The 14925-nt window shown below is 44.5% G+C and overlaps 1 protein-coding gene across 1 annotated transcript in view; it reads left to right on the top strand.

The window, feature by feature from the left end:
* The window catches only part of DISC1 (DISC1 scaffold protein), a gene marked incomplete at both ends in the record, with an annotated part of 352917 nt that overhangs the window by 152423 nt on the left and 185569 nt on the right, over positions 1-14925 (top strand). Inside the window, one exon of the mRNA XM_079713831.1 lies at positions 13659-13847. Coding sequence (XP_079569957.1) covers positions 13659-13847 — 189 coding nt within the window. The remainder of the gene's footprint in view (positions 1-13658; positions 13848-14925) is intronic.

Genomic DNA, 14925 nt, shown 5'->3' with positions numbered 1-14925 from the left:
CTGTTTCTTTAAGAGTTTAGAGACTAGATACTCTGGATGCCATACAATTCTAGCCGACGTTTCTACAGCTTTATGTGTATCTGGAGAAGCTCAATGAGGGTTATCGGGTGTGATCAGCCCCTTCCTCTGCAGAAGGAGTGATAAGAGGAGATAAGCTGAGGTACTCAGAGTAACAATCTAGTCATAGATTATAGATTTTTGGAGGGTACTCAGTAGATTATTCTCCTTCCTTAAGCCGGGTAGTTACTAAGGGATATCTTTTCCCATTAATCGGTAGGCTGAAGACACAAGCCTCTGAAAATAGCATCTTACTCCATCACCTGAACAGTATTTTTGAACATTCCTCTGCATTGGTTATTTTATTTTATTTTCACATCAGCCCTATCAAGTAGGAGGGAGAGATCCTGCAATGCTGAGGAACAGAGGGGGAGATTGAGGCCCTGGGGTGTGTCCTCTGATGAAGTTCACTCCATCAGCTAAGCGGTGATAGATTGGAGGCTAGAGTCCAGGTGTGATAGATGGATTCTTAGCCCAGTTATATGTAATGACAGCCTCCAAGGATTCTGAGTTGTACAGGTTGAATGAATCCACAGCTCATCAGCGTCGGAAGAATCATAAAAAGTTAATGAAAAGCTATAATAATTACATGTATGGGTTTTAAATGGCATTTTAAGAAGGAATACAATAATCGGAAGCTTCTGCTTTTCAGATCATTAAACAACTAATGTCGGCAGCTAACGAGCAGTTTGGCGCCCGGCGCAGTCACATGTGTTATTTACAACCCACAGCACACGCGCATGTGAATGTGGGACTTGACTCTTCACAGCTTCACATGCCATGTACTTGGAATTACAGCCCCACCTGATAAGAGGGAAAAAGAAGACTGAATACAGTCTTGCTTCTGAGTTAGGGTTTTTGCCTTTCTTATTCAATGTATCTTTCCTGGGAATACAGGTGGACATGTCTGTATTAAGCCCCAGGGAGGAGATGCATCATTCGAGCAGAAGGGGAACCCGCTCTCAAATGTGAATAATTTCCCATTAGGACCCCAGGGAAAATTCTTTTTTTTTTATTTTTTTTATTTTTTATAAATTTATTTATTTTTGGCTGCGTTGGGTCTTCATTGCTGCGCGCAGGCTTTCTCTAGTTGTGGCGAGCAGGAGCTACTCTTCGTTGTGGTGCATGGGCTTCTCATTGCGGTGGCTTCTCTTGTTGTGGAGCATGGGCTCTAGGCGTGTGGGCTTCAGTAGTTGTGGCACAGGGCTTAGTTCCTCCGTGGCATGTGGGATCTTCCCGGACCAGGTCTTGAACCCGTGTCCCCTGCATTGGCAGGCGGATTCTTAACCACTGCACCACCAGGGAAGCCCCAACAGGGAAAATTCTTAACATGGTATCTTGCATACGGGGCCTGGATTTTCTGTGTAGTTCTTAGATCAGCTGGGAAATTGGTGAGGCCTAATCGGATGAGGGAGTTAACTGGGGTGGGAACTCACCTCCCGACCCCCCTATTTCCTGATCACTCTTGAGCCCCTTGGGGAACAGGGCTTTCAGTCAACGGGCTGCCCCATGGGTTGGGCTAGTGGCAGGCGGGTCATCATTAACTTCTGCACGTAATGCGATTTCTGTTTCCTTTTGAGCTATGCTGCACAGCAGGGAAGGCCCAAGGAGGGAAAAGGTACTTCCCTTAGGGTGCTGAGGGTGCTGATGTTTTGGTACCTTCAGAATGGCAGACCCTCACTCCGCTAGACAAAAGCCACAACCACAAACCTCTCCAAGTGAGGCCTATTTTGGGTTCTCTGTGTAGATGCTGGGACAATGCTGTTGAGATTCTCAGAAGCCCTATTGAATGGAGAGGATCTTATGGGATACCCTTAGGTTCTTAGAGGGCCTTTCGTCTGTCTGAAAGTTTCTAGATCTCCCATCCTGGATTTGATCGATGGACTGAGGTCTTTTCTTCATTTGAGAATCATCTGCTCTCTGCAGAGACGGGGAATAAGAAACAGTTTTATTTTAAAACTTTATTTTTATTTTAAATATAAAGTCCTGGCTCCTTTATATTTAAATGTATGTGCTTTAACTCATCTCTCTTTTCTTGCGCTTGATCACAGGCAGCGACCAGAAGCCAGTGGGCACTTCTGTATCCTGCCTGGAAATCTCTTTGGCTGTATGGTTAACTTCACTAGGAATTGTTTTCTATATTGTCTGGCTGATAATGCTACCAGACTTTCTGTCACTATATTATAGGGGTCCCTTTTCCTCTGGCTTCCAATAATACTTTTCTTGCTTTCCTTTCAGCCTTCACTGAGGCCTGCCACCTGGTCCCAAAGTCAGCGCCTCAGGTTGTAGGGTTTGTAGCAGCAGCATTCTATTTTCAGATGCCAACATCTGTCCTCGTTAGTGATTGCTGCATAATGAACTACTTCAAGACTTAGCGGCTTAAAACATCACCAATCACTTATTTTGCTCGTGAACCTGCTATTTGGGCAGGGGGTGGGAGGGTCAGCTAGGGCGGGGCAGCTGGGGCTGGAGAGTCCCCTTCCAGGACTCCTGTGACTAGCAGGTTGGTCTGTCTATCTGTCTGTTGGTTCTTCCACGTTGGTTCTACCATGTCTGTTGGTAACGTCACTATCGCCAGCTTGGCTTCATCACAGCATGGCTGCTGGGTTCTAACAGTGAGTGCCCCAAGAGATAAGACATGGAAGTTTCTTATTTCTTAAGGCCTAGACTCAGAAACTGGCATGGGCCTCTATTAATAGGTGATAAATTACCCCCAAACTTTGTAGCTTGAACAACAACCATTTATTGTATCCCACGGTTTCTGAGGGTTAGGAATCCAGAAGCAGTTTAGCTGGGTGATCCTAGCTCAGGATCTCTCCCGAGGTTGCTGTCCAGATACAGGGCGGGGCTGGAGTTATCTGAAGGCTTGATGGGGCCTGAAAGATCTGCTTCCAAGATCATTCACTTGGCTGTCGGCAGACGGTCTTGGTTCGTTGCCACGTGGGCCATGCCATAGGGTGCTCATGACACGGTCACTGATTTCCCCCAGAGCAAGTGATCTGAGAGTGAAAGCAAACAGGACAGAAGACACAGTGCCTGTTGGACCTTAGTTTCCAAACTCACACAATCATCTCTGCTTTAGTGACTAGAAGGGAATTGCTAAGTCCAGCCCACACTCAAGGGGAGGGGAGACAGATGCCACCCCAAGGGAGGAGCATTGAAGAATCTGAAGGGCACATTTTAAAACCATCACAACTGCCATTTTATTTTATTGCTGGAGCAGTCCTGGGGCCCTGGTTCAAGAGAAAGGGACACAGGGGACAGCTGTCAGTGGCAGGGTTGCAGAGAGTTTGGGGGCCATGTTTTACAGTGTGCCACAGTGACTTAAGAGCCCGTAGGAGCCTGTGAACTAAAGATGTGGACAGGTTTTCAGCCACAGGTAATGGCATCAAGCACCTGAGTGCCAGGCCTGGCTCTAGGTACTGAGGGTGCAGCAGTGGACAGGACAAGAACCCTTCCTTTATAATAATTATGCAGTACAGTGGAACGAGATATGCCTGGACTGGCTGTGGTGGAAAAACATGGCTGTGTTTTGAGGGGGAAGTGCAGTTGAGATTGACTCCGGTGTAGGGTCAGTACTGTGGTAGGAATTAACTAGTCATCATTGGTTAGGACCTGGTTGTCCAGGGCTCTATACAGCAGGCTAAGGGTAAACGTATCTAGGAGCAGCGATAATTTATTTTCAAGCAAGGCAAGGACATGATCAAAGCCAGACTTTAGGAAGCCCGGTCTGCAATGGGGTACACAGTGGGATAGAGGTGGGAATGTCTGGGGCTGGAACTCACTGACTTAACTAAGATGCTATCAGTGAAAAAGGGAGAGAAGAAGGCTAGTGTATGAAATCTTATACGGATGCTTAGAAGAGCTATGGTGGCATTAATATAGCCCGTTGAATGTGGTATAATATACATTAAGAAAACCTAGAAAGCTCATCATTTCTTTTTAAGTGTAGGTCATATGAGACAAGAACACAGACAATGGTAATACATCAAATGCAACAATCCTCTAGATTTTATTTCACGATATACAGTGGATTCTCCATGGAACTCTCAGTCCACTTCTTCGCCGCTGCTCCTGTGGCTTTCAAAAACTCCAAGGAACCTAGATTTCTCCCCGGTCTTCATTCACCTACACAACTCTTGACTAAACTGTATCTTATTCATCTCTTTTCTCTCCCTTCTCTGTTTCTGCCTTAACTCGTGTGATGTTTGGCAGAGAATAGCTTGGTTGAAAGCACACACCCATCTTTCATCACTGTGGACAGGTAGGTACTGTTGTCATTGTCCATCCTAGAGAAGGTCATCCCCCCATGTCTGTGCATAGTGGCTTAGAATGGGGAGCTGACCGGGGCTGACAGATCTCTTGGTTCTTGAGAGCAGAGGCCACACTGCATAGCAGACAGAAGCTTTGGCTTTGGAATCTGAGAGGTCTGTGTTCAAGCCCAGCTTAATCAGCACTTGGCTGGGTGACCTTGGGCAAATTATTTCATCTTTTAAAATCTTGCTTCTTCATCTATAAAAGGAGGATAACAGTCACACTCTTACCTTAGCGTGCTGTCAGAATTAAATGAGGTGGTGAATTAGACTAATATGGCGCACCAGTACACTGATACCTGGATAATAAATGTGTGTGAGCTCCGTGTGCAGAGGCAATAGATGCTTAACTAGCGTCCAAGTGGGAGGAGGTTTCGTCAGGAGGTGACTGGCTCATGTACCTGCAGCGAAAGGGCTTGTGGTGGCATCTGCATCCCTTCTTACAAAGTGGCTTGGGCCCCAAATGCCTGCACAGTCTCCTGCCTGCTGAGCTAGGCGGGGCCGCTCATTGATGGCGAGCCTTCGTTTGTCCCTTTGGTTTTCAGCACTGAGTTCAGAAGCCCAGAGCCCTGCTGGTCCCCTCCCCAGGCCAGGAAATTAACCTTAGCCCTGGAGGACTGGTCAGTGTCATGGCTGGATGCCGCCCAGGAAGCTGAGCCAAGCTCCTGGGCTCAGAGCATCTCCCTGAGGCCCGGAGCAGGTCTGGTCTGACTGCCCACTTCAGGCCCCGTGCCCCTGGGCCTCACTGAGGCTTTTCTGGGTGGAGCTTGAGAGGCCTCTCTCCGCAAGAGGCAACCTCAGGCCCACCTTGCCGACTGGCGGGCTGGACAGCACGTGAGAGAAATCTCAGGAGGGTGCTCCACCAAAGGGAACCCGCCCAGACCAGGGCTCCGTGAGTCTGTGCTGCCCAAACTGCCCGCTTCACGTGAAACTCGACTGCGTTGGCCTCTCCCTAGGCTGGGCAGAGGCTGCTGCGGGGAGAGTGAGGGGATGGTCTCGGTGCCCCGAGGGTGTGATGGGTGTGCCTACCTCAGGCTCTGTGGTCAGGATGTCAATGGCAGAAGTAGGGGCCTATCTCCTTTTCTAGAACCAGGCCGGGCCTTGCCCAGCCTTTGACCTCTGGTGATGAGCACTCCTGTCTTGAGCTTAGCCTGCCATGCCTTCCTTTCACAGCTGTGGCTTCCTTACCCTCCTCCTGTTCCCAGAAACAGAAGATGTTTCAGTGGTGGGAACCCATGTCCGTGTCTCCGCGACTGGCATCCTTCCCGGCTGTCCCTGGCCTTCCGTCTTGGGCTCCGTGTCCTGTAACTGGGCTCTGCTTCCGTCATGCTCTGTAACCTGACTAGTGTCCCATGGTCATCTTGCATGGGGCCGGCTGTGCTCTGACCGTTTCCCCGCCCCCAGGATCAAGGCCTAGCTCTCTGATGCCCGGGCTCTGAAGCTTGCTCATATTGACATCCTGCCTGAGTTTCTGGCTCCATCCTTTCCCTGCTTGAAGCAGCCCCGCTTATTGTTCTGTTCCACGTGTTGAGTCACTTTGCTGTTTTTTTTCCTGGGCTTTGCCTAATGTCTGGCACTCAGGAGACAGTCGATGAGAGTAATTGTTTGAAAAAAATGAACCCTCATTTGTTGATTTCTGATCCCCAGAATCTGTTGTTTCCATACCTCATTTGGATCTCCCCTCAGTTTGTGGTGTATTTTCTTTCTCATCTGCCTCCGATTGTCTGTTTCCAAGGAACAAACAGTTCAAATAATCATTTATTCTTAAATAGCATATCAAGATGTCTCTGGTACTCCAAGCCATTTGTTTTTTAAAGATGGTTCTATCTGATTTGACTTTTCCTTTATAGAGAATAAAAATTATCTATACTTAAAATGCGTTAGTTAGAGACAAATGTGTCTAAATGGCAGCCTGAAATCTTCTTTCTCTCTCTCTCTTTTTTTTTTTTTTGGTTGTGCCCTGCAGCTTGCAGGGTCTTAGTTCCCTGACCAGGGATGGAACCCGTGCCCCCTGTAATGGAAGCATGGAGTCCTAACCACTGGACCACTAGGGAATTACCTGAATTCTTCTTTCTTTATGATTTGGAGGGAAATAGGAACATTCTTAGAATAACACTAGATTTTCTAGATAAGTGCAAAATGTTTCCTTCTCTCTAAAAAAGTTCATGGTTTAGATCAATGGCTGGGGGAGCTGATAAGCTCAGTAAAGATTTTTCAAAGATGATGTTTATCCAGGGTAGAAATAAAGACCCACCAAGTGAGAAGAAGGAAAGGGTATTGTTCAGAGCTTACCATAGCGAGGCAGGCAACCACCATCGCTTGTGTTTCAGCAGTGACTCTAAGGCAGGCAGAGGAGAGGGAAAGCTTCGTGGTGGAACAAAGGAAGGTTCCACGTGTGATTGGAGGCTGTTGGCCTGGAGAAGCTGGGGGTGGGTTAACTAGAGCATCCAATGTGACTGGTAAGGGGAGCACATTTGACTTACTCTGGTTGGTCCTAAGCTGGAAGCAGGGACAAAAATTAGGGAAGTTGTTATTAATCAAGTCCTGGCCATTTGGGACGAATTGGTACAGAAGTTATTGTTCAGCTTCCTGGATTGTGACTAGAGATGGCATCTGACTTCCTACAAGCTGGCCTCCTAGCTGGTCACTGTACACAGGGGTGGGTTTCCCGGGCAGGCTGCTGCAGGCTGGGCTTCTGTTCTATTTATGATCTGGCCATCGTCTGTATATTTTGTCTCTCGCCAGGCACCGCACTTTCTCAAGCTATTTGAAGCAGTCTATGTTTTATGTAAAATCCTGTGTTCCAGCGTTCTCTTCCCCTTGTCTTCTCTATCAAATGTGACCACTTCTAAAATGTTTGATGTGCAAAACCAGTCACGGGGCTCTGCTCACACAGAATGCTTTTCGGTATCTCAGGAAATCATGGTAACTGGAAGAAAGAAACAAAACGAGTGGAAAATGGCAAATTCCAGCCAAAGGAGCTTCCGTGCAGAGGGGGTTTGGGGAGCAGTTGGTTGGTGATTGTGGCCTTGACATCGCTGAGCGTGAGGCTTGGAAGGCAGAGGGTGTGGTCTTGAGCTTGGAATTCCTCGAAAGATCTGGTGTCACGCCAGAGAAGAGATGCAGCACTCTGTTATTTTGGGGTTTGATTATGTTTCAACACTGGCTTTATTTCTTTTTCCTTCGAAAAGAAGTATAGCTCAAATTTGGGTAGGTAGAAGCGGATAACTTTAGGAGGATTGTCACAAATGGAAATGTCTGTGGCCCAGCAAGTACCGTGAGTGTGTACGTCCCCCGGTGAAGGTAATAGTGAGGCCTGTGGACTGACTGGGTGAAACAGCCCATCTGAGCACAGGATTTAACCTCAGCCACCTTGGTGCTCCCTCCCTTTATGGATGATTTGTGGCCATGTTTTGACCAAGTCCCTTACTGAGCTGTATTTGATGGAATAAGCCCCTAACATGAGGTTGGAAGAACCAAGTTCAAGTTCAGTAATCTTATGTGTGATCTTAGAACTCTAAAACATTGTGACCTTGAGAAGGTCACTCTCTGGGTCTCAGTTTCTTCAACTGGAAACCAAGGACAATCATTACAAGACCTCCTTCCTGGATTGTTGGAAAGACTAAATGAGAATTCATACAACAAGAGCCCTGTAATCTATAAAATGAGACTCAAATAATGACTTCAAAAAATAAGCCCCAGATACCGTGAAGTAGAGGAAGGTAACTATTTAAATTCAGAGACACAGAGGATGTAGTTAGAAACAACAGGTTGAGTAAAATCAGTTTCAGCTTTGGCATGCACCCAGAGGGTTTTAATTGTGTTACTTGTAGAATAAAATATTTTGACAGGTGCTTTTAAAAACCTACATGAGGGCCCAAGTGCAGTTTGCTTGCTGCACAGCAGGCAGGCATATGCTCAGCTCGATGCAAAGGCGGATATGCATCCGTACACAGATTCCCCCTTGGCTTTAGGGAAGGCCCATCGTGGTGATGGAGATTGGGGTCCCTGGGCCACCGATGGGACTTCCTTCAGGGATCAGCATTTCTTTTTCTCAGTTTTCATCACGGAGCTCTGGTCAGTTTCAGCAATCGGGGAGGGCTGCATCAAGCAAGATTCGCCTCATGGGCTTGGATCTGAGGCCAAAATGCTTATGAAATATTAACCGAGGTGAGTGTAGCATTTTATCATGGCATGGGTTTTGATATTATCTGTCTCTTTGGGAATTCATACTCATTCTGTGTATGTAAAACATCCACATCACGCTGCATTTTCCCAAGCCACACCCCTTTGGATCAAGGATCCTAATTAGTGATCTCTCTCATGCTTTATTAAGGCCCTGGCCTCTAGAGCCGGTGATGAGGTGCAGGAGGGCCTGAGGATGTATTTCCAGGAAAACTTCCATGCTGGCACTCACTCCGTCTCTGTAGTGTCTTCCTGTTTGTTTTGGGAGGCTTTTTCTCTCTGAATTGTTCTCAAGAGGAAGTTGCACACTTGGCACCTTCTGCCTGGTGTCTCTGGGGCACTGTTGGTGCTCACCCTGCCATTTTGCTAACTCTCTGGCTTGAAAATATGGCCCAGCAGAAAGGTGGGAGCTCCCTCAGCCCAGGCTGAGAAGGGAACTTGAAGGCACCGCGGGTGCTCATGCTGTTCTGCCCAGAGGCCATCACACTTCTGGGGCTGCGGGCTCCTCCTGCAGTCTCCCCACGGCGTGGCAGGTCCCTTGGCTTCTCTGTGGCCCTTCATAGGGGGCTCCACTCGCAACGGCCCTCACCGGTCATTGTTCATGTAGAAATCATGGATCCAGAAACGTTTTCGTTGTGTTTCCATTTACAGCTCAAAGCTTGTGGCATCCAGTCTGCTCTCCTTATCAGGACTTTGTTTCTCCTAAATGGGTCCAAACCCATCGGCTTGGCATTTGGGGCCCTCTGTCAATGTCTTGGCCAGTCTTTGGTCATGCATCTCTCTTCTGCTAGCGCCATCCCCCGCAAGACAATGCCCTTTGCTTAACAAGTTTCCCATTTCGCCTTTTGGGGACCTTCTGTTCTTTGCTGGTGAACCTGCCTCTGTCTCCCCTTCTGGAATGATCACTCTTCTCTGAGCCCTCCTAGAGGATATTTGCCTTTTTTTTTTTTTTTTTACTGTACATCTTATCCCCTTTATTCAGTGTAACTTCCTGGAGAGCAGGGCCAGTGTCTTGTCCCTTTCCGTATGTGCCCACATAGTGATAGACAATAAATAGTCTCAAAAGACATCTATGCAATCATGGAATCTGAAACTATGGATTTCAGTAACAGAAATGGCATGGGCTGGGTGTGCAGAATGCACTTAAAGTGGGGAAAAATTGTGTAACCTTTCCCACACTGATATCATATTGAAATCTGCCTATTAAATAATAAGAAAAAAGAAATAAACAGCACAGTTTAATACTTAAGAGTAGGGATTTTTGAGCTATGTTTGAGTTGGAAAGTTGCCCTGCATTTTATTGCTATGGAAGCTTCAGCAAGATGTGTAATTCTCTAGATTTCAGTTTTCTCCACTGTAAAGTGGAGATAACAATGTGTATTTTAGTGACCATAAAATGAGCCATTATTTTATATACTACTAAGAAGGAAAAATTGCTGTCAATTAAACAATGATACAGTGCTTTCTGTGGCTTAGAGTTTTTATTTTATACTTATTGAAATAGCTCTTTTAGATGTAGTTAAGCTTTTGAAAAATCACATATCACTCTTTTAAAAAGGAAAATATAAGGAAAATGAATGGATTAAGGTTTCCCTAAAATGTTTAATACTTAGTCTGTCCTAAAACACAGTTCGACTCAAGTCAAGGCTCCTGTTTCTCCACACGGTATCATCCTCTGCATCAGTGAGGTGACTGGTGATGCAACTTTTTTTCTTTTTCTCCAAGAATGAACTACTGTTTTCTGTAGGATTTTCTGCCAAGCTGCTAACACCATTCTTCAAGTTTTAAATGCTGGTGCTTTCCTAATCTTACAAATCCATCTCAACAGAAGGTTTTCAGGGAACAGGACTCAAAGGGTCCTTAAATGGTTTGTACATTGAAACAGCAGGGGGATACAGATGCTTAGTCAGGCCACCAAGAATAACAATCACATAATAGCAACTTCATCCAGACTACCTCCTAGATAATAGTAATTGTAAGACACATCCCTGTTTCAGAGATGTTAAAATGTAAAAAAAAAAGTGCATCTTAGAATAGATAACATAGAGTGTATTATCACCAAGGGTTTTGGTGAGATTTGAAGGAGAGAAAGTTAGTAGCTGTTATCATGATTATGGTGATAATAAACTCTTAGGAAATATAATGGAGCCCTCTAATAACAATAACTATTGTTTATGGAGTGCTTATTAATGTGATATGTTTATTAATTATGGTATAATTTTCATACTTAAATATTCCCTAATATATTTTTCCTTTTTTATTGAGGTATGATTTACATTCAGTGAAATGCACAGATGTTAAGTGTACAGTTCTATGAATTTTGACACCTGTGTTATCAGCATCCCTATCAAGATATTTTCATCACCCCAGAAACATTACCCTTGTGCCTGTTCCCAGTCGTCATCCCCCTTTCCCCAGATGGCCTCTGTTCTGACGTCTTCTACCATGGATTCGTTTTGCCTGTTCTAGAAGTTAATATCAACGGAATCCTGTAGTATGCATTCTTTTGTGTCTTTTTTTTGAGATACTTCCATGTCACTGCGTGTATGTAGAGTTTGTGCCTTTTTCTTGCTGGGTAGTTCCGATGTACCACTGTTTCTACCTTCTCCTCTAGATGGACATTTAGGTTGTTTCCAGTTTGGAACAATGAGTAAAGCAACTATGAACATTTGAGTCAAGTATTTTTTGATTGCATGTTTCATTTTATTAGGGAACTGTTGACGAAACTGCCTGTCTCGGCCAGGCACGATAATATCCGCTTCATGAGTTGTCTCACAGCAGGAGTTCCCGATAAGGGACTGCTGTTGAAAACTAACCAGGAGAATTCGGGAGGGGCCAAAAGGAGGGAGGAGACACCAGCCCATATGTCCTGCCAGCCTCCCAGAGCCCTTTGTGCTGGTATCCATCTTGGCTGAGAGATGCCCGCGTCACGAGGAAGGACCCCGAGTCAGACCAAATGTGGGCCAATCAAGAGGATGGACCAGAGGCAACCCGGAAACTAACCCCATCACCATAAAGCCCAAGACTGCGAGCCACGTGGCAGAGCAGTCCTCCTGGGGTCCCTGACCCTCCTGCTCTGCACCCGGGCGCCCCTTCCCAATAAAGTCTCTTGCTTTGTCAGCACGCGTGTCTCCTCGGACAATTCATTTCTGAGTGTTAGACAAGGGCCCACTCTCAGGCCCTGGAAGGGGTCCCCCTTCCTGCAACAATTTCTCTTGGGTAAATACCTAGCAGTGGAATTGTTGAATCAAAGGATAGGTGTATGTTAACTTTATGAGAAATTGACAGAACCTTTCTCAAAGTGCTTGTACATTTCATGCTCCTGTCACACAGGAGAGTTCTGGTAACTCCTCGTCCTTGTCCACCAGGCAGTTTCAGTCCAGTTAATCTGAGCCACTTGAATGGTTTTGTAGTGCAATCTCTCCGGCTTTAATGTGCATTTTTCTGGCAACTAATGATCATCAACATTTTTCATACGCTTTTCGGCCCCAGTTATATATCTTTGTAATGTGCCTGTGGTGTCATTTGCCTACTTTTCAATAGGGTTATTTGTGTTTTAACTATTGAGTTGCAGGACTCAAGTCCTTCATCAGATGTATGCATTGTAAATATTTTCTCCCAGTTTGTGGCTTGCCTATTCATTTTCTTAATGGTATTTTTTGAGGAGTAGACGTTTTCAATTTTGATGAAGCCCATTTTTCATTTTTTCTCTTATAATTAGTATATTGTGTGTCTTATCTAAAGTTTTTCTGACTCCAAAGTTAGAAAGATATTCTTCTATATGTTCTTCTAGAAGCTTTATAGTTTTCACTTCTACATTTAGATCTGTGATCCATCTCTAATTAAATTCTGTGTATGATTTGAGGTATGTATCAAGGTTAATGTTTCCCCCATATAGGTAGCTAGTTGTTCCAGTACCATCTGTTGAAAGTATTTTGTTTTCCTCATTGACTTGCTTGGGCACTTTGGTTGAAAATTACTTAACTGTGTGAGGGTGGGTCTACTTCTGAACTGTCTGTTCTCTTCCATTGATCTGTTTGTCTGTCTGTACACCAGTGCCATTCTGTCTGCATTTACTGTAGCTTCAGTGTTAGTTTGAAATCAAGTAGCAAATGTCCTCTAACTCTGTTCTACCTTTTAAGGATTGTTTTGCTTTAGCTAGGCCTTTGCATTTTCTTTTACCATTTTAGAATAAGCTTGTCAATTTCTACAAAAGACCCACATGAGGTTTTGATTAGAATTGTATTGAATCAATAGGTCATTTTGAGGAAAATGAAAACCTTAACAGTATTTAGTTTTCCAATGTATGTATATACAGTATATCTTTCTAATTATTTAAGTCTCCTTTAGTTTCTCTCAGAAGTTTTAAAATGGTTTTCTGTGTAGAGGTTTTGCACGTATTTCTTTAAATTTACCCCTAAGTATTTTGAGTGTTAAAATATCTTATACATGATATTAAAAAAAATTCAGCTTCCAATTATTTGCTGCTGATATTTAGAAATACAATTGATTTCTTTATATTGACCTTGATTCTTGCAACCCTTCTAAATTCAATGCTCAGAGCTTTGTAGAATTTCACATTTATTCTTGTAGCCACCTGTAATGCAGAATCATATTTTATAAGAAGTTTGCCCTGAAATCCCATATGCTGATTTCTTTGCTCAAGGTCATGCAGTTTGTGTAACTGGGATTCGAATTTGGGATTTGAATTTAGGTCTAGTTTGACTCCAAGGCCCGGTCCCTTTCCACCCTACTGTAATATTTCACCTCTTTGACATTTGGATGTTTGTATGGAATGATGCCACGTGGCTTCCCTGGGTTTCACTGGGATATTTTTGTGCCATCATGTTTCAGAAGGACGTGAATTAGCCAATGCAACCCCTAAAACAGAATATAATGAGAATAAGTTGCTAAAGGGATTGGTGGTTTTTTCAGCTTAAGGAGGACAGTCAGTGTGTTTCCAGATTCCTCCACAGAAGACTGTTAATGGAGTTGGATGTAGCTGCAAAGTTCATCCCCCTTTCCTCACACTGTTAGTGCATGCTAGCTGCACCTTCCATAGGTAAGGATGTGGCAACGCTTGTTTTCCCTCCTTTTCTGCAGGAAACCATTTCTGTACAGCCAAGGAGCTCACAGAGGAGATTAGATCATTAACATCAGAGAGGGAAAGGCTGGAGGGACTTCTCCACAAACTGTTGGTGCTGAGTTCCAGGAACGTCCAGAAATTGGGAAGTGTTAAAGAAGATTACAGCAGCCTCAGGAGAGAACTGGATCAGGGGAAAACTGCCTATGGTGAGTGGTCACACGGTTGTCTCATGTATGTGTGATATTTATTGTACTGCTTCACGTGAACGTCACTGTGAAGGGTGTCCTGGAGACACACAGCACTTTTCCTGGAGGATATTTTTGGCAGGAGCCTCAGCAAATGCGGCAGAATTTCTTGTCAGCTTTTGTTTGGCTATCGCATGAGATGCCTTTTCATTTTCTGTCTTTCCCCCCCTCCTCTACCCTGGACTTGCTAATGGCCTTGTGATTGTTTAGAGCAATCTCCCCCTTGGCACAGTTCTTGAGAATTTTCACTGTTTGACAATTATCTCCCTTTTGTTCCTTGGCTCGGCCTCTGGTTTGCACAATCGCAGATGAAAGCAGGCTGGCTCTGGGAAAACTGAGAAAAGACCATTAAGTGCCTCTTCTCTTTGTGGGCTTTTCTGAGAGCTGCTTTCCCCAGGAAGAATGATGTCGAAGATGCCAGTGCTGCCTTGGCCAAAGTATCTGTGTGTTGGAGGAGTTAAAGTATTCGTGTGGTCTTTTCCTGTCCAGTTGTTAACTGTAAATGAGGTCACCTTGAGGCTTCACTCTGAGGAATGCTTTCAGAAGATGGTGGTTCAGTCCAAATTGATAAAGCCAAACCTATTTTTTGAAAAAAAAAAAAAACCAAAAACACATACACAGTGAAGAATTTCTGATGATTCAATTTCTAATATACAGAATGAAATCATAGGAAGAAAATTTAGATTTAAAATATATTAGGTGCTGGAACTTGTTTCTTCATCAGTAAAATGAGAAGAGTATTATCCATCTCATAGGCTGGTTAAGTAGTACAAATTAAGGGAGGTAATTTATTAAGATCCTGAGATTGTGTGTGTGTGTGTGTGTGTGTGTGTGTGCACCCTTGCACATCCCCTGGGAACTAGAGGTTGTTGGAAGGCAAAGTTCATGCATAGTAAATCATTGTCCCTAAATAAATATTTACTAGGAAAATGAAAGGCATATATACAAATAAAGGACTGTATTTACAAAGTATGCTTGTTTAAAAAGAAATAAGAAAAGAATGGAGATATTAGTTAGCCAGATTTGAAATAGGGCTATT

This window comes from Hyperoodon ampullatus, assembly GCF_949752795.1.
Source record: "Hyperoodon ampullatus genome assembly, chromosome: 1".
Taxonomy (NCBI): domain Eukaryota; kingdom Metazoa; phylum Chordata; class Mammalia; order Artiodactyla; family Ziphiidae; genus Hyperoodon; species Hyperoodon ampullatus.
The sequence above is the reverse complement of the archived record's forward strand: the minus strand, read 5'-3'. Positions and strand labels throughout refer to the sequence as shown.